Source organism: Nyctibius grandis, chromosome 4, assembly GCF_013368605.1.
Source record: "Nyctibius grandis isolate bNycGra1 chromosome 4, bNycGra1.pri, whole genome shotgun sequence".
NCBI lineage: Eukaryota > Metazoa > Chordata > Aves > Nyctibiiformes > Nyctibiidae > Nyctibius > Nyctibius grandis.
The window spans coordinates 27,313,683-27,334,239 of NC_090661.1; the positions used below are offsets into that span (position 1 = coordinate 27,313,683).

Here is a 20,557-nt window from a genome sequence, read left to right on the forward strand (position 1 = left end):
GTCCATTTGGACACCCACAGGAGATATACTTATTCCAAGAAAAAGTTAAATTAAGGCTTCACTTTCTTGCCAAAACTACTTGCAAAATTTTCTCCCCTTCCTTTGCTAATGAAAATAAACATAGAGAAGACCCACATTTCTAAGCTCTGTAAAACAGAATGCCAAAGGAACTACACAAAGATTATTCCCTTACCCTTAGCTTTTTTGAATAAACCAAGTGTACACATCCTTAACTGCATCTACATGCAGAGTTCTTTTTCCAGCTGAGTTTATTCCCTTTTAAGTGTGGTATTGCATGTTAAATTTATTTTACCCTAACACAAATTTACTTTCAATTGTAGACAAGGCATCTGTTTGGAAAAATAATATATTATTACAATATGCAAATCCTGTACTTGCAGCTACAGAATGGATTCCAGCTCTTCCTGGCCTAACCGAGCGCACATCTGCACTGATTAAAGACCTGGTCACAGGGGACAAACTTCATTTCCGTATAAAGGCTATAAACTTGGCTGGTGAGAGTGGAGCAGCAATAATCAGAGATCCCATTACTGTTCAAGAGATCCTGCGTGAGTATCTAGACTGAATGAATCTTATTCATCTATTTGCTCTGGTCAAGATTCTAATCATGTACACATGTAGGAAAAACTCTGGGATTGACAAACCTATGCCTTCTTCTGAGAATAACACCCAAACAGCTCTTTCACTTTGACTAGGCACCCAATATTGCCTGATGGAGAACATGGCTATGTTGTCCAGGTCTTATATTTCTAAAGCACAGCCCTTAAAAAAAAAAATCCTACTTCTTACTTTCAAAATATGGACATTTCACCTCTTGTAATGGCAGTGTCAGCATTTAAGAGATACATTTAATATTTAGCTTGCTGCTGAAAAAGCTGTTATATTACTGCAAAATGACCGCGTTGGCTACAGCAAGAGAGCTATTTAAATAAAAGCAGTTATCTGTACTTGAATGTCCTAGGTTATTAATTAACATCCCGTGTATCACCCAACAGCAGTAGATTATAATTCATTTGACTGGAGTCCAAAAGATATCAAGAGATGTTAATAGTGGATTCTTCAATCCCTGACTCACACAAAGTGTCTGCCAGAGTCTCACTGACAGTAAAATGACTCGGTGTAAATGAAACAAAAGTTGTAATGCATCTCAAAACCAAATGGACATGAAGACAGATACTCCAACTGTATGTTAAGAAATTATTTCTGTAAATTACTAGGAAAAGAATAAGGAACACATGGAGAACATAGAAAGCTTTCCAGTGAGGTAGAGGAAAGCAGGGACTAGATGAAAAACCATGTACTAAGATTCTCCTTTTGTTAGTGAAAAGTAAGCTGCTACGATGAGACTCCGATCCTTCCACCTCAAAGAAAGAACTATAACTGAATGACTGTAGAAAGGTTAAGGTAATCCATTGATTGTTTTGTTTTCTGAGTAAGTCCACGAGTATCTCCAAATGGCAATTTACAAGGAGCTGCAGTATGAATTCAGGAATAGATTAATCATAGTCTACAATCACTCTTTTACTCCAATACACCCTTTGTCCCATCCCTTCTACTGAACTGATAAAGTTCTCCAAAGAAACAAAGTCCACATAGAAGGCTCACATTAAACAGAAGTCACCCAAATCTGGCATTTCAGATGAGACACAGTTTCACAAATCCTGCTGCCACTGCAACCTTCTCAGATGTAAATATATAACTGAGATTTGCTACTAAATTTTTATTCAGTAGTCAAATACATTTGAAAGTACTTCAAGAATTAACTAATCCCTAACTGTATAAACAGTGTTTGCACAATTTTCTTATGCTTACAAGTATCCAAGCCTCTCCTCTTTGGTGTTTTGTCTTATTTGTGCTAAAAAGTAATATGTCAAATTATCAAAAGCTTTGTATTTAACGGACTAATGCTTAACTGCAGAGCGTCCCAAAATCTGGTTGCCACGCCATCTCAGACAAACTCTGGTGAAGAAAGTGGGTGAGACAATCAATATTGTGATCCCTTTTCAGGTATGTATCAGTTTCTATTTTGTCATGGTTATTTATCTTTACTTACCTAAAGTAGTTTCCCTTATGCAAGTTCCCATTGCTTCACTGCTTTAGTAGTATTACATAAAGTATGGCTGATTATTTAAAAAACTCTCTCAAACATTAAAGAAAGGAAAAAAAAAATCACTCTTCTTTCAGTCACAATTTTTTTTAGAGTCAGTTTCTTCCATAATCCCTCCTTTTGGGGGAGAAGAAAAAGTTAAGTGCTGTAAGTGCGTGCAAGCTCGTTCTTGCTTATTGACCATAGGATGCATCTTAAAGAGAGACGTACAAAAAAGTGTAAGAATTCAACCAATTACTCTTCTGGAGCCAAGGTACATGATGTTACTGGGCAACTTCTTTGCCAAAAATGTGTATGTTCATTTCTGAAAAGCTGACTACAAAAATTAGAGTTTGTACATAAACAGAATACCACAATTGGCCCTATATAGAATCTGTGTGTATATGAAGAATAGTTTGAGTATTACTGTGGATGAGCTCAAGGTGTAAAACACACAGCACGGCAAGGATAATCAAGAGCGCATGCATGTAACTACATGTGCCGCTATGGCATATACAAAATTGCTAAAATATACACACAGACTGACCTAACCAGTTACCCTGTCTTTGCATTTTCTACAGCTGTATAATCAACTGTAAAACACCACATGCATTTTTTCAGATACAAGGCTATAATATCAACACGGTGCAAGAATTAGTGTGAAAGGAAAAGGTTTTCTGAGTGAGAAATACGAACAGAAATTGTAAATTGCAGATTCTGACTCTGAGAGATATCCTCAGTAATAATAGATCATAGAATCATAGAATGGTTTGAGTTGGAAGGGACCTTAAAGATCATATAGTTCCAACCCCTCTGCCACGGGCAGGGACACCTTTCCTCTAGACCAGGTTGCTCAAAGCCTCATCCTACCTGGCCTTAAACACTGCCAGGGAGGGGGCATCCACAGCTTCTCTAAGCAACTTGTTCCTATGTCTCACCACCCTCACAGTAAAGAGTTTCTTCCTAATATCTAATCTAAATCTACCCTCTTTCAGATTGAAACCATCACCCCTCGTCTTATCACTACTTGCCCTTGTAAAAAGCCCCTCTCCAGCTTTCCTGTAGGCCCCCTTCAGGTACTGGAAGGCTGCTATGAGGTCTCCCCAGATATATCATTTAATGTAGTCCTCACAACTTGAAGAAACTAAAATTTCTCTGCTGTCCAGGGTTGACATTTGTGAAAATGTAATCATTGTTATTAGTGAAGAGTTTGGAAATTTTCGTGTAAAAGATGCTGGAGATATAAAAAACATTTTTTCGTCAGGGGAGACACATATGCATACATTACCTGTATTCTTTTGTTTGGGCAATACCAGCAGGAAAAAAAAAAAAATATATAAGAGCAAAATATATGTAAAATAAAATACACGTCTTTTGCCCTGTGGTTACTGGGTTACATGAAAAGTTACTTTTTCACAAAGATATATCTAATCAGTAAACAGTTGCAAACCAATACATGGAGTAACTGCCTTGAATTGCATGCTTGCACTACTTCAACATAATCACATGCTTATTTTTTTCTTTCACATTTCTTATCTTCAAAATTGCTAAAATGGACCCTTCACTGAGGTCTAGCCACATGCAAAATTCAAGATTTTATAACTGATATTTCTGAGTTATATAAGTCTTAAAAAATTAAATAAACAGATATTTCTGCTGCTTTGATGTCCAAGTTGAAGAAAATTTGCACAAAATTGACAAGCTGTCCCATAAGCAGAGGAACTGATAAAGTTTGGCATTTTATAAATGTGTGTCTTATGTTCCCTATATCATCATCTTCCCAGCATAATAACCCACCTCTTTTGCTTAGAGCAGCCTCACTGCAATATTCCCAGCGATTTGCCAGTTCTTTGCCCTACTCCCCCAGGTAGTCCTAGCTGACATGTCCTCAGTTCCCCAGGCCAAAGAAAGTACATGTAGCAACTAATCCAGAGCTTCACTTACCCTGCCTGATCACTCAGCTGTTGCCAAACAAAATGGATGAAGACCAAGTCTTCCCTGACTTTTCCTCAGTGGGGACACTAACTGAGGTTTCGGTATTTCACTCTGTCATCAGTTTTCACAAAACTGTACTAAGCTAATCTTAGGGATTCACAGTGCACTGTCAAATTTAGCTGAAATGAACCAACTGATTCAAAAGTCATTTGAGTAGCTGACTGACAGACAAATTATGTGTTGGTATAAATTCTTGTCTCCTAAAAGGTAAGGCTAATAAAAAAATGCTAAAATCTATCAACACCAAATTTTAGCCTGAGAACTAAAAACCAGAGGATTTTAATTCAAGACGTATTTTTTGAGTGAATTGAATTTGTAATAGTGTTGAATTGCAGCTATAGCTTCATTTCTTAATATCACAAAAGCTATTTAGAATATGAAAACTGAGGGTCTTTCAAAAAAAAACAAAGCAAAAAGAACATTTCACTTTACATTTTGAAAAAGTTTAAAGCACTGGCCATTTCTATTGAAGAAAAAGACTCTAAGTAGATATGATTGCAATCTTCAAATTACAAAAAGGATATAGGAGAAAATACATAAATACTGGAATTACTGTGAACCCTGAGCTAGGGAACACAAGAAGGCAGAATATTATCTAACTAAAGTATAAGATAGATAGTGTCTTCTACTATTTACAGTTTCTGTGCAACCCTGCCAGTGACCTCTGTGGTCACTACTATGTCATTTAACACTGAAATTCTATTAAATACCTTGCCAAGTTATCCTGGGCTAAATGCTATTTGCAAATCTATTCAAATCTTTAGATTAAAATGTACAGAAAGCAACAAGTACCACATTATTACTTACCCTTTTTCTGTTGAGTGCATTAAGCAAGTGGGACATTCTGCTGAAAGGAAGGGAATCAACACATTCTTGTTTCAAAATTAACTACATAGGCACATGATTGAAGGGATATTACACACTATTAATGGATAAAATTCACAGTATCACTAAGCAGTCTTCTTGCCCATCATATATGTGTGAATATAAACATCTAAAACAATTTAAATTCATTCTTCCCTGGCAGTAAACTCCCTGAAGTGCTATTTACCCACTCTGTCACTCACTGATCTCTCTCAGATTACCTATTACACATTGCAGAAATCCAATCCTCTGAGATATGTATTAGGAACATGCTTTCTATTTGTTTATGCTTTTCACAGTCTATAAATATAAGAGTATATGAAAACGAACACTTTGAACACTTGCAATCTTTCACTGGCACTCAAAGCACCTCAAAAAATAAGGTGCTGTGAGTGAACATATCTGATCAACCACACTAGAACACCAACAGTAGCAAAGCTTGACTTATAGTCAAGATATTTCTTATGATAAAGATAATGTTATGGTTTCTCATGCCCATTTTTGCCAAGATATTTAGGGCCAGCTCCTCAATTCACCTCATTACTCAATCCATCAAGAACTATTAAATCTTGTAATCAGTCTGAAAACCTAGCCAAGTATTTGTCTTGACAAATTAAGAAATTTAAATAAAATTTCCATATAATTATACCATTTTAAGTAGATTGCTTTTATTTTGAAAGCATTCCCCTAGCCAAAATTTTCAACCAGAATCCTCATATCATTTTAAAATACACATATATGTGGAAAGTAAAATACAGTCAATTCTTGTCAAGTCAAGTACTTGACAAAAGAACCCCCATAAACATCCTTTTACTTGTTCAAGAATTTCTACTGTACCTTCTAGCTGAAGAAAGGAAGTTATGTCTTCCTCTAACAGGTTTTAGTAAGGGTTCTATGAAACGAGAAGAGGGTGAAGGTACACTAGAACTGGACAAAATAATCTTGTATCTAATATTTTGGAGCTACACACCTGAGGTGACTATACTCCTTGGCAGAAAGCAGTAACAAAATCAGTTACCAGATGCAGAAAATGGAAGATCCAAAACCATTGCTCATTGAAGGTTTATTATCAGCCCTGATTTAAAATAAATTACAATACATCTGATGATTTAGATGCTAGAGAAAAGAGCATCTATTAAAGACTAGCAATTTCTAGGTGTTTTAGAAGCCCTTGAAGTGTAATTTTGGACAGATCTTGGCCTGACTCCTATAAAAGTTTTTTTCTAATAACACAGAAAAATAAAATGATGCTGCATAGACTTTCTGAGTACCAGAAAAAATACCAGACAAACCTGAAACAAAGGTACAGCAAAGCACAAAGATTTATTTTTATTCTGCCTACCTTTAGGCACCTAAACCAAGAGTCTGAGTATCCTAATCTCCCTCGGAGATTTCTCTCCTCAGGAGAGAAAGATACAGTCTTACAGAGTATGTTCCAGACACCCAGTGAATTGAGCAGGCTTCTAGAGGTGCTTTCTCTGCTGTTTACTAGAGGTGGAGGTCAGTATTTGTCATAACTTCAGTGCCTTAGACTTCAGATCCAGGGCAGCCTAAGCAGATCTGACTGCTGGCTTGGATGGTCTCACTTTCCCTCCTCACCCATTTGAGCTACCCCAGCATTCATCTAGCTCTGTGCTGCACTGTTTCACCACGCTAATCTGGCAGAAATTTAAAAAAAACCCCATCGAGTTATTTTCTGCTAGATTGACTATAAATACAGTTAATAAATAAGATATGGCCATTTTTTTGTTTTCTTGGGGTTCTTGGTCTGGAGCTGTACTGTGGAAGTAGTACATGAACAACTTTTGAAGAACTAGATATTATCTACCATTTTCCTGGAAATGGCCAAGTGACAGTGATGTAAACCACAGATATCTTACTGATTCCACAACGTCATCTTCCATGGGTGTAGCAACACTGACTGCTTAGGTTGACAGTCACCAAAACAATTTTTGCAATGCGGAAAGAATTATACAGCAAGTTTCACATCCCAAGACTTCAAGATTATAACAATTTTTCAAAAGATCTTAAAAATACCTAGGGATAGAGAATCAAATGTTTTAAGAAAGGAAGGAGAAGGGGGAAAAAACCTAATAAACTCCTCAGATTTTAAAGATGTTGCTTAATAATAATCAGAGGGGCAGATCAACTGTTGGCTTCACAGATGCTTGGGAAAGACTACCAGACTAACACAAGTATATTTTTTCTGGATTTGTTCTCAATAAAATTTCAGTCTCTAACTATAACTGAACGGCATCCTCAGGGCATGGTGCCACTAAACCACATAGATGGGAGCAAATATTTGTCTGCAAGAGAACAGAAATTTGAAAGTATTTAGAAGGCTTACTATCTCAACTCTGCGTATTGAATTAGGCTTTCTAGACTTACAGATGACTAAAAAACAGAAAAATGAAAAATGCAAATATATTATAGCCTAAAAAAAAACCACATCCTTTTTTTTTTTCTCTCTTCAGGGTAAACCAAGACCCAAAATCACTTGGGTGAAAGATGGTCAAACTCTAGACTCCAAAGATGTGGGAATTCGGAACAGCAACACAGACACAATCCTTTTCATCAGAAAGGCAGAGCTTCACCACTCAGGAGCATATGAAGTCACTCTTCAGATAGAAAACATGACTGATAAAGTCACAATAACGATGCAAATCATAGGTAAGAACCTGGCAACATTAAAATTAAGCATATTGTACAAAACAAAATAGTGGCCATACTGAGGCAATCTGAAGATCCAACTACCTCAGAATCCCTTCTCTAACAATGGTTGATAGCAGATGACTAGGATAAAGCTCAGAGAAAGGCTGGCATGTCACTTTATTTTCCTAGTATATTTTCCCAGCTTGAAATGATCTGTGTCCTAGAGACTTTTGGAGGCTGAGGGATTATCTGCGTGTCCCGTTGCTCTTGAGGGACTTTTTCTTGCATGATTTTATCCATTCATTTTTTAAAATCCATGTCTAGTTTCAGAATCCAAATATCCTTTTGTACAGAATTTCAGTTTAAGCGCGTACAATTACCTATTTGGTTTTAGTCTCTCTCCTGATAATCTCATTTGATGTCCATACCGTTTTGTATCAGAAAAAACATGAACAATCATTTATTCACCTTTTCCATGCTACTCGTGATTTTTTAGCCTCAGTCACATTCTCCTTAGTTAACTTTCTCAAGTTTGAGTCTGTCTGTTTATTTTCAAAAAGATGCCATTGCATATCTTTGATCATCTTTATCACCCTTCCTTCTACCACTTTGAGAGTGATAGAAAGAATTTGAGATTTCTGGTGTTCTTGGGAATGGCCATATTGTCCTCAAGGAAAGAAATAGAAATCCTGGAATGGATATACTCTTATTGGGTTTCTTCAGCAGATAAAGACAATGAAGATAAAATCATTGCACTAATATACCTCTGCTGTTCCAAGAATTAGAAATTACAACAAGACACGGTCCTGTGAATTTGGCAAATTCACATTTAATGCCTTACTCTGTTAAGAGAATCTAGTTAGCTTAAGGCTTAGTGGAGGCTTACTCTCTATGATACAATTTCTAGTCTCTTCTAGTGTCATTTTAAAGGAATGCACTGCCAAAGCTTCAGTAACTTCCCTTGGGATTTTGTGAGAGATATTCTGAGATCTTGCCTACTCAGATTTCATTAATGTTCAGTCAGAACTCTTCTATTTCTCATCATTACAGCTCTATGTAACATTCCCGATAATTGTTTTTATTTCTCTTTCCCCACGCTTTCACACTGTCATCCCAAATTTCCTCAAATATATCAATACATTTTTAAAATATGTACTTTGGCACAAAAAGAGTATTTAAACATAACTCCTAATGCTTTGGAATTAAAGATATAATGCTGACTGTATTCTGCTTAAAGTCTTATCAAATAATGTTGGCAGAATGGGTACGTGGTGATGCCAACAGCAAACAAGAAAGGCATAACAAATTGGAGCAAATATGTCTTTATACCACCAGTTGCTCCTGCTCGAGAGGATGGCTGCAGCTCTGCAACAGCAAAATAAGTAAATGGCAGCTAAAACAAAGTAATCCCAACGGACTTAGATAAAGGGGAGTAGTGCACCCTACACATCTAAACACCTTTCTAAAACTGGTTAGTGACTCTAGATTCTAGCACATTGCTCTTATAGCATAGTACCAAGTATCTTCCATTCATTGTTTGGTATTGTGGAAAGACATAAAAATACACACATGCACCCATTGTCAAAGAGTTATTTCGTATAGAAAATGGATGTCTGAAAAAAAGCAGCTACTCTTATCACACAGATTAATACATGTCAGAATTGGAGGATAGGTATTAAACTTCTTAGCTTGCTCAACTGAGAGGGAATAAATTTCATTTAATTCCTGGCCAAGAAGAGAAAGGGCTTGTAACATTCGCAGATATTTCTGCAACCAGGACATCTACTCCAATTCTTGATTCTACCACTCTTTCATCAGAACTACCTTTTTTCAATTCTGTCAACAGCACTTTTTGCTCTCCAGATTTTATATTCTCTCAGCAGGAGAGAAATACAGATGATTCAGGCACTCTCTCTATACTACTAGCAATGCTTTAGGTGCTATAGAATGGCAAGCTGAAAAGCCAACTCAGCTTTCAGAGGTACAATAAATCAATCAGTGATCTTTTGAGGTGTCTCTTCATCAGCTAACTTCCCTTGGCAAATGTCTACTTCATGAAGGAGTAATGCTTGTATCTTCAGCCCTTTTTTGGAGTAAGGCAAGAACGCAGGTAACCAAAAGCTCTGCTGCTACTAGTCACCTGTCAGTTCCAAACAGGAAGAAACGCTTTTTTACTGCCATCACCTGCCCTTATTGCCAAAACAATTGTTGCAGTTTACTCTAGAGACCTACAAAATATGTACTTTTGCTATGGGAATACAGTATATTTCAAATACTAGTAGAAAGATCTCAGATAATGAAAACATCTCCAATCTCTGAAAAATATGGTTCCCTCAACTTTTTTCCCCCCTCTACATGAATCAATAAATGATGCCTTCCATTATGGCTTCTATTGACCAAAGCAAACCTCAGTTCCATATTTTTAATTTTTTAAAGTGGAATTATTTATTGTTCTCATTATTTATTATTTGAACATGTAAATTATCATTTTTTTGAAAGACAATTCACACTTTATGTCTTCATCCCACTCTATAAAATTCAGCAATATGCAAAAATCCTCAGATGAGCTTGTGCTAAGGGCAGCAGATATTTCCCCAGAATATAAATCCCCACTCTAACACAGTGTCCTACAGAGGAAAATAATTTGCTACAGATGCAACACTAGGCTTAACTTTTCCCATCCTCTGTTACCATCTACAGGTGTGGTGGTTAGTACTGAGAAAGGAATATTCTACAATTCTACAAAGGAATTTTGAATAGATATTCTAGCAAATTGCATTATCCCAGCAAACCACAAAGATCAAGAATATAAAAATCTATTTAGGAAATTTATACATCTCTACCTTTTGTAAGATTGTCCTTTACAAAGCCTTACAAGTATTGAGGCTTTCAGTACACTTTTTCTTTATTCCATCTATTACACCATGAGTAGATGTAATAATTTATTAAAAATTAAAAAGGCATTATTTAATACATCATTGAGTTATCACATTAATCTAATAGCAGGTTAAGGCTTCAAATGTTTTTCTGTTCTTAATAAAGACAATTTCATTGTTCCCCCCAAAAATCATATCTATATCTACATACATAAACACATACATGCACCTAAGACTGTATTTTTCTTCCATTTATCAACCTCTTCCTATAGTATTTAAACCAACTACCATCACCAAGATCCCCACAGTTTTTGACAAAGCATTGTGTAAGTATCCCTTTAAAAAAGAACGACTGTTGTGTAGAAATATCTGAACATAAGCACGCAGGAAAAATAGTTGTAAAACTAGGCATATACTGTGGAAGGTTATAACAGTAGGTAGACTTGAAAATAATTAACAAATTGCTAAACATCATATCTGTCTACTATTACATTATAATACGCTTATTCAGGGCTTGTAGAGCTTTGCCCACTGAGAGTGTTGCGTTTTTCATACCCACACAGGTATTCAGATGTAGTATCCAAAATTCTTCTCTTCAAACCAAAACAGATGAATTGATTTCTGTATAATGAAGATACGCATCTAGAAATATATCCAGATTTATTTAAGTTGTGATTCAAGATAATAAGAAATACATTTGCACATCTTCATAAGCAATGTTGTTCATTTGACAACACATTACCATTCCCTACTTCAGAAACAGGGAAGAAAAAGAAAGAAGGCTTTACCTGAAGTTGGTAGCTGTTGAGAAACACAGAAAATGGCAGCTTTTTTTCTGAAATGTTAGTGTAAGAGGGGAAGGAAGAGGACGACAGAATGAGAGCAATGCGTTCCATATTCCTTATTGAACTTCATGCAGTGTGCTAGTTGGCTCCAGTGTTTAGCAATTTGAAGGAGGACAAAAAGGGTTAAAGCTAATTATAAAGCAGTCTTTGATTCCAAATTATGCCAGTGAAAAGAAAATTAGCACATTATGCTTTGATATAGAAAGTCACAGTTCCCCTAATAACAGTAAAAGGCTCGTCTATTACTGGTTTGCATATCCTCCTTTAACGAATTAAAGCAATCTGTAATTACATTCCTTTGTGCTTTGCTCATCTCAAACCTACATCCATCAGATTCTTACTGTTTTCTTAATTTTTCCAGCTTAGCTACAAAAAGGGGAGACAGTTTCCATTCAGCTGTCTAGAATGATCCCGAACTATCCTTCACTTATCACAAGACCATCTACCCAGGCCTAATGATCATCTCCCCGACAGGCCCTGTAACTGTGAGCAACAATCTAACATATCAAAAAGGGGAGCTAGCATCTTCAAGTTAAAACAGACAGGAATATTACTTAATAAATCTAATTTAAATGTTACAGCATTTGACTAAACAACATCGGTATAAATATGAATTATCCTCAAAAGAAGGAAAAAAGAAAATTAGTATAATTTTATAATATATATTATTCTATATATTTCCAGATATCTTAAAATGGACATAGACTTCTCTACCTCTTTGAGAGTTTGTTCTTTTTCTAGTTGTTACAGAGAAATGTCACTAGTAGGCAAGCTAACAAGCACTGAGGTAACAGGAAAGAGTCAGGTATATTCCCAAATGGCCAGCCTTCCCTAGCCAAGAGGAATATATACCCCGTGGCCTTTATTGTTTATATTACTCTCAGTGTACCTAAAAGGCTGAGAAATTGCACTGAAGTAACAAAGCAAGTAATGAAACTCTAGTAAAAGTTAATCACACCCATCCAAACACCACAAACTACTTATTCCATTTTAAAGAAGAGTTTGCCTGATTCCTATGTTACTAATTCTACTGTGTTGTCTGTTTCTCAGATTTCAGGCCTCTCAGAAGAGTATTAAGAGAGTATTTGAAAATTTCCCAACTTTCCTGTTTACAGTTTCAGCTTCACATAAATGAAGTGTATTTCTATGGAACAATTATAGATTGCTCTCAAGTTCTATTTTTTCCCTGCATGGGAGGAAACGACAAAACTCTTAGATCTTGAACAAAAAGTAAGGGTTTCTTTTCATATCTCCTCTGCAGACAAGCCTGGTCCTCCTCAGAATATAAAGCTTGTAGATGTTTGGGGATTTAATGCAGCCCTGGAGTGGACACCTCCACAGGATGATGGCAATGCACAGATCTTGGGCTACACAGTCCAGAAAGCTGACAAAAAGACAATGGTAAGAGATTACACTGGGTCAGTGACTTTGTATGGAGTTTAAACTACTACCTGCTCTGGGAACAGAGAGGCTTGAAGAAAACAGATGAATTCATGACTCTCAGTTGTGTGTCCAAGGTGCCCTATAGCATATCAGTGGCAGTTAAACATTGAAGAATAGAATATAAAAAGAACCAAAAGGCTAAGTATAGAGCTGTACAAAATGCCCAGAAGAAAATGGAAAAAGAGAGACCGAGCCTGTCCCATCACTGGTGGTGACTGGACAGATAGCTCTAGTCAGAAGGTGGAATTATATATTTTTTATTTGGAATTATATTTTTCATAAATGCAGAAAAAAATGAAGGGGAGGGAGGAAGAGTTAGACTTGAACTCAGATGCTGGGCATACTAGGGTATATACTGGGAGAAGTTATGTACGCCAATCAAACTGAAAAACATCTTTCTCATGGAAGTCCCCATCAAGTAGTCATGTTCTGAGGACATATCCTGTATCCAGTTCCCTAGATATGAGTAGAGCTAAAATGTAAAGAGGTTTTTTTTTTTCCTCAAAATGCAAGTATTTCTACATCTGTCACACCAGCCAGAAAATAAAAGTAAGAAAACAGATCAGCTGATCTTCACGGGAAGCAACATAATATTCATATTGCAGGCTAGTGTTAAATATCTGTCTACCTGTCTTTTCCTTGTAGCAAGAAGGATCTCTCCATACCAAAACTAGCACCATGTCTGACCTCTCATAGCATCTTTCTAAACAGTATAGTCTTGTTACAGGAATGGTATACTGTTTTTGATCACTATCGTCGCACAAACTGTGTAGTGTCAGACCTGATTATGGGAAATGAGTATTTTTTTCGAATCTTCAGTGAAAATTTGTGTGGATTGAGTGAAACTGCTGCAACCACCAAAAAACCTGCCTATATCCAAAAAACAGGTAACATATTCTTCAAAACAAAGATCACAAAAGCCACTAAGTACCAGAAATAATACACTGGTAAATTGAAAATACAGTATTAGTAGATGCACCACTAGGAGTATTTTCATTACCGAGTAACTAGCACTTATAACTTATTTTAGCATCAAGATCCCTTATCTAGGCAGATCTCCTGTACTAACATGGACATCTGTTCAAAAATATTTAATCACACAGGCTTCCTAAACTATATTAAGAAAATAATACAACTGGGGGGTTATATTTATGTTCTGGAGTTAAAAGTTTAAGATGTCTGTGGTGAAGACTTCCCCTGCAGACATATGGCTTTCATATTTTTAACAGAAGCTGAAAACCCATGATTGCCAAGACCTTCTACTTTAACTAAAGCATTAAACATGAGATGTGTTTTAGAATGAACTGTATTTAAAGATTTGTTATATCTTAAGTGCCATAGCTTTGAACCTTCTCTAAATCATAAAGGCAAATTAAATGACAAATAGATTGTACACAAGTCAACAGAATTGAAAACACATTTCTTATTATTTTGTTTCTTTGAATTGCAGGCACCACTTATAAGCCACCTAGTTACAAAGAACATGACTTCTCCGAACCTCCTAAATTCACTCACCCTTTAGTAAACCGTTCTGTGATTGCAGGATACAACACCACACTCAGCTGTGCTGTAAGAGGAATCCCCAAGGTACAGATTACATTAACTGTCATTGATATTGTTGCAACAAGCCAAGATGCTGCCTTAGAATTCACAGAATCACAGAATGTTAGGGATTGGAAGGGACCTCGAAAGATCATCTAGTCCAATCCCCCTGCCGGAGCAGGATTACCTAGATCATGTCACACAGGAACGTGTCCAGGCGGGTTTTGAATGTCTCCAGAGAAGGAGACTCCACAATCTCTCTGGGCAGCCTGTTCCAGTGTTCAGTTACCCTCACTGTAAAGAAGTTTTTCCTCATATTTATGTGGACCCTCCTGTGTTCCAGCTTGCACCCATTGCCCCTTGTCCTGTCAAGGGATGTCACTGAGAAGAGCCTGGCTCCATCCTCATGACACTTGCCCTTTCCATATTTATAAACATTAATGAGGTCACCCCTCAGTCTCCTCTTCTCTAAGCTAAAGAGACCCAGCTCCCTCAGCCTCTCCTCATAAGGGAGATGTTCCACTCCCTTAATCATCTTCGTGGCTCTGCGCTGGACTCTCTCTAGCAGTTCCCTGTCCTTCTTGAACTGAGGGGCCCAGAACTGGACACAATACTCCAGATGCGGCCTCACCAGGGCAGATTAGAGGGGGAGGAGAACCTCTCTTGACCTGCTAACCACACCCCTTCTAATACACCCCAGGATGCCACTGGCCTTCTTGGCCACAAGGGCACACTGCTGGCTCATGGTCATCCTGCTGTCCACTACGACCCCCAGGTCCCTTTCCCCTATGCTGCTCTCCAACAGGTCTGTCCCCAACTTGTACGCATACATGGGGTTGTTCTTGCCCAGATGCAGGACTCTACACTTGCCCTTGTTATATTTCATTAAATTTCTCCCTGCCCACTCTCCAGCCTGTCCAGGTCTCTCTGAATGGCAGCACAGCCTTCTGGTGTGTCAGCCACTCCTCCCAGTTTTGTGTCATCAGCGAACTTGCTGACAGTGCACTCTATTCCCTCATCCAAGTCATTAATGAATATATTGAATAGAACTGGTCCCAGTACCGACCCTTGAGGGACTCCACTAGACACAGGCCTCCAACTGGACTCTGTCCCATTGACCACCACTCTCTGGCTTCTTTCCTTCAGCCAGTTCACAATCCACCTCACTACCCAATCATACAGACCACACTTCCTCAGTTTAGCTGCAAGGATGCTGTTCATGCCAGTTCAGTGTGACTGGAGTGTAACGTGACTATATTAAGAAAAAGTAAAGGTCACCCAATTATCTCCCACCTCACTCATAATTGATGCTTAACCAGAATGCATGGGCCAGTGTTTGTGTGGTTGTGCACAGAACCAGTGGGGCAATACAGTAAAGGAGAGAAAGGAAAGGATGGTCAATGCTTATGGTAACACCATGCTATTGAAAATGTACCATGTGTACATAAAATCTACTCACTGAAGAAGGTAAACAACAAAAACCAAAAGTATCTTCTCACAATGTATATTTTGTTCTTTTCAGTCTTTCAAGAAAACAGCAGTTAATGTAATATTCTGTTCCATTAACCTAAACGATACATAGGAACACCAGTTTTTCTGTTATGTCAATACATCCACATAACTTCTTGAGAGTCTGAGTTATTTTGCAAAATTAACTAGAATAAGACCTGCTGTCATGTGTGAAGTTTTGGGGCTTTTTTTTTTTTTAATCTCACAGGAATATTTTCTCAGTCTAAATATATTTGTTGAAGTCTCTTCAAAGAGTACAAAAAGATGTACTTTTTTGATAGTCACGAACAAGCAGTAAAAACCGTGTCAGCTAGGAGCTAAATTTAGGTTTCTCAAAAAAGGGAAATAGGTTTTTTGTCTGCAGTGAAGGAATTTACCATATTATGACATAATCTTGTCATAAATTTAAATTAATACAATCAAAAAAAAATGTAGTACCCTTTTCCCTTCCCCTTCTGGCTGCTGATTTCTAGCTCCTCTTCTTTCCTTATGCCTGCGCAAGGATCTGATAGCTACAAAGCAAAACATGTAAGATAATTGCTCAAAGTTCAAATTAACTCAAGAAAAAAAAAAAAGATAGTTTTAATGCAATCATTTGCTGCAGTTCATTGGATGAAGAAGGAGGTCCAGACAAGACTCAAATATAAAATGGAAGCATACCCATGTAAATAGCTGCAAAAGGACATCACAGAAGAAATACCAGCAACTGCAGGCAAAATCCGTCCTCCTGTAGCTGCCTCAGTTTAGATTCATCATGAAATGACAGTGTTAGTAATTATATTCCCTCTTGGTTAAGTGACCTTTTTGTGCATCTGTATCCACTTCATTCTGTTGCCATGGTTTTAAGAAGATGCTAAGAAAAACTTCACATTTTACAGTGGTTAAATACAGTAGTCACAGGTTTTTGAATGTGAGCATGCGATCTCTTCCTTCCACATTAGCCTGAAGGATGCAAATAGTCCTCATCCCTCAGTACACCTAATACTCTTCAAGCAGATTTTCCAGATAAGTTTCTTGCATTGCTCAAATTAACCTTAGCAAAAAGTTTCTGTACCTAGTGCAGAACTCTGCAACAGGTCTTTTTTCACAGTGAGTAGCTTACGTTGATAGAGCTTTCCAATTCTGAATAACTGTAGATTATCAAGCATAGCTCAGATATGATCTATATGGCATGAAAAAGTTACCACTTCAAGCAGAGCCAATATTCATGCCCCAGTAGCAGTGCTGAAATAAAAGACATATACCCAGAAAGACAAAGAGGATATAGAAAAAGAAGCAAAAATATTTGAGGCATGGAAAAATCCAGCTGATATCTTTAAAGAAAATTAATCATGGCAACTGGGATGCATTGAGTTACCTATTACAGGTCAAAGACACAAGTGATTCAGTAGATTTGAATGCACTCTATAAAACAGTGCAGTAGTTTTATTTTTTTATGGGTGAAGAAACAGAATATATTAATTCTGAAAGTGAAACAGATGAATGCAGAGCTTGGTCTTCTACTCTTTAAAGCTTACGTGTTCACTATAACAAACAAAAATTTAAAATAAAATAAACAAAAGCAGTTCACTTTATATCATATTTTTCATTTTCAGAATTTCATTTATAAAAATTAAAGGCACATTTTCAGGTACCAGAAACAAAATACAAGGGCTTGAATTGGTACAGAGCCAACTGCTTTATTGCTCAGAGATGCCAACAGGAACTTTATTTTGAAATTCCTGAAGCTGTTAAAGATATGCTAAATGGATTGGAAAATCCTTTCCCAGCCCAAACCTTGGCATTCCAAGGTGGCCACCCAACATCTGTGGACCTTTTGACACTTCTGCTCTAATAATCTGTGTGGATTAATTCCCCTTCTGTAAGATACTTGAAGCATTCAAATATATTTTAATAAGCACAATTAAATAACTCCTGAAGGAATGAATTGGTAGCCCATTTGTAGGGCTTTTTAAAAATTGCAATAAAATAGGGTACAGACGTACATTCTCTACATGCTATTTGAGAGTTAAAGAAAATATTGAACATTTGAATTATTAGTTTCATAAGTTTGTGTGGAATGAGTAGAGGTTCCTTGAAAAATTATTAGCACTGATGTGTAATATATAGCCCTCATAACGCATAAACCTTTGATGGCTAAATTAAAGCTGTAAGATCAGCCTTAAGTCTTCCATTTTCTACCTTCTACTTTAAAATTCTTTCTTTGTGTTCTTTAGCCAAAGATATTCTGGTACAAAAACAAAATGGATCTCTCTGGGGATGCCAAATACCGCATGTTCAGTAAACAGGGTGTGTTGACTCTGGAGATCCGGAAACCCACTCCATTTGATGGTGGCTGTTATACCTGTAAGGCTGTTAATGAGTGTGGTGAAGCTGAAATAGAGTGCAGACTGGACGTCAGAGGTAATCAGATAAATCTTATGGATAACACTAATACTGCAATGAAGAAAGAGTAACGATAGCTAAAAAAAGAAAAAAAAAAAATCACAGTTGCCCTTTATCTAACCCTGACTTCTTTGTTGGTATGCAAAAAGCTTGTTAATTACATGCACCAGCAAGATTCTGTTTTTCATTCTAAATTGTTATGATAGAATTAGGTTACTTGCTAGGTAATATGGGTCTGAAAGTGGACAATTATTACGCTTCTGACTTAATATTTCTAGAAAAGATACTTAGCACCGGAAAGGAGGTCTATCTACAAACAGTGCATTGTGGATAATTTTATTATCCTCTGTGCCATGCTCTGTAATTGAAAGTTTTAAATTAAGTCATTAGCCATTAGACATATGTAACGGGTAGCGCATGCTACATCACAAACATTTTTCAAACATTGATAATTTGTTTGTCAAAAGGGCCGGTAAAAACAGTTGTATGTTTGTAACACAGTAAGAAATACTGACTAAATATTTTTGGTAAAGCTGCTACTAACGTTTCTATTTGTCGATACAAACCTCTAGAGCACCACTTTAAATGCTCATCAAAACCAGAAAAAGCTGTGAAAGTGACCTCCATAACAGTTGTTGATGGAGATCCATCTTCAGCACAGCAAGCCTGAAGGTATTTCTTCACAGCACAGAGTACAACATTTTACTCAGCAATAAGTCAGGAACATGTACACAGTACACCTTGCAGTGCTGGGCACCCATATCCTCATTGGGGTCTTGGCAGCAAGCAATTTAGCTGCATTAGTACGATGATGAACTCAGACTACGAAGTCTGAAATGTCTAGCTAATGCATGCAGCAGCTTATTAAGACATGCTACTTTCAGTTCAATGGCTAGCTCAAGTATTTCTGTTCAGTGCTACATTGTACAATATAGACATGGCTCAAAGCTTAATATTGTCATCTCCTGAAGCTTGCTTTAGGAACATCAAATCTCCTTGGAATCATCAGATAAAAGCAACTACTATAAAGCTTCCATATTTCACCTTCAGCACCAAGTCTCAATTTAAAATTAGCATCCTTTAATGTCCATTAATATCTTAATTTTTTTCTTCATTCTCCAGCACCTCAGTAAAACTCTGAATCTGAATTCATCTGAAAGTCAAGGTATGAATCAAAATAATTCAGACGGATAAAGGGGAAATAGCTGTTTGGTTAAATATAATATTAAACAGTCATTAGATATTCATGTTGGAGACTTTATGGAATTTTTATAATGTTGGAGGGGGTGTGCCTGTTTTGATTTCTCTTTGTTTTTTTCAATAATCATACTAAGATCACATTCCTGCAAGGTAATTTATTTGGTTCACCTTAAAGTCAGGATTTCATGAGTCTCAACATTTAATACACTGTGCCAGTGTAAAAATCTGTAAGAATAACAGAATACTTTGTTGATTTTTTTTCTTAACTTACTACAAGCACTCCCTCTAGGAGACTGTTATTTATTAATACAGAGCTAACTAGTATCAATAATCCATGTGCATTACTTTAACCAAGCAAGCAGAGTTAAAATTGCAGTGCATCTAGAAGTGTAATGTACATTTTAGACTTTTAAAAAATGAAATAGCTATAATAAAAAATCAGGTAATGTATTTGACAAGAAATCCTTCTCCCCATTCTCTGTCTCAGCATTGGAACGGAACGTGAAAAGAAGAAAATTGAAGAAATTAACGAAGGATAATTTAAGTTACATTTAGGAGTCCTGCTCATCTTAAAAGTAATCTATTATATGTGTACTAGGAAGCAGCAGTGTCTTGTAGCGTCCTGCTTACCCAGCGTATTTTCAGACTACATTTCCTCTTTTCATGCATCTGTTTTAGCTACATTGCCCCCATCTCCATGTGAAGAAATTGAGGGAAATAAAGATAAAACTTTCCCCTCATTACATACATAAGATATGTCCGAAAAAAACCCCAATATTACAATTACATGCAAACTCAGTCCATTCCTAATGCCTGAAAAAAACATAAATTCCCCACTTCTATGGTTCTCTCCATTTTTTTCCTCTCAGAATTCTGACATTCTTCATAAGAAACAAGTAGCTCAGAATAATGAAACACTAAAAAATTATTTGTAATATTTAATCATCTTTAATTAAACTGATCGCTACACAATAGAAAGTAACTTTCCTTCCTATTGCTATTATGTCAGGTGCTTGAAATATCCATGTCTGTGCTCCTGAGCAGATCTCTGCAGAACCACATCTGAAACACGTCATTGGGGAATCTCTGGCTAAAGCTACTGTTCTGCTTTTTAAAGAAAATAGTCTCTTTGATAATTA

General features: G+C 36.7%; 1 protein-coding gene across 1 annotated transcript in view; it reads left to right on the forward strand.

The window, feature by feature from the left end:
• MYBPC3 (myosin binding protein C3) overlaps positions 1 to 19,952 on the forward strand; it is a 65,197-nt gene extending 45,245 nt beyond the window's left edge. The window contains exons 27-35 of the mRNA XM_068398109.1: positions 402 to 569; positions 1,940 to 2,028; positions 7,441 to 7,636; positions 12,601 to 12,740; positions 13,510 to 13,669; positions 14,233 to 14,369; positions 18,050 to 18,236; positions 19,341 to 19,383; positions 19,906 to 19,952. Coding sequence (XP_068254210.1) covers positions 402 to 569; positions 1,940 to 2,028; positions 7,441 to 7,636; positions 12,601 to 12,740; positions 13,510 to 13,669; positions 14,233 to 14,369; positions 18,050 to 18,236; positions 19,341 to 19,351 — 1,088 coding nt within the window. The 3' untranslated portion in view covers positions 19,352 to 19,383; positions 19,906 to 19,952. The remainder of the gene's footprint in view (positions 1 to 401; positions 570 to 1,939; positions 2,029 to 7,440; positions 7,637 to 12,600; positions 12,741 to 13,509; positions 13,670 to 14,232; positions 14,370 to 18,049; positions 18,237 to 19,340; positions 19,384 to 19,905) is intronic.
• The last annotated feature ends 605 nt before the right edge of the window (positions 19,953 to 20,557 follow it).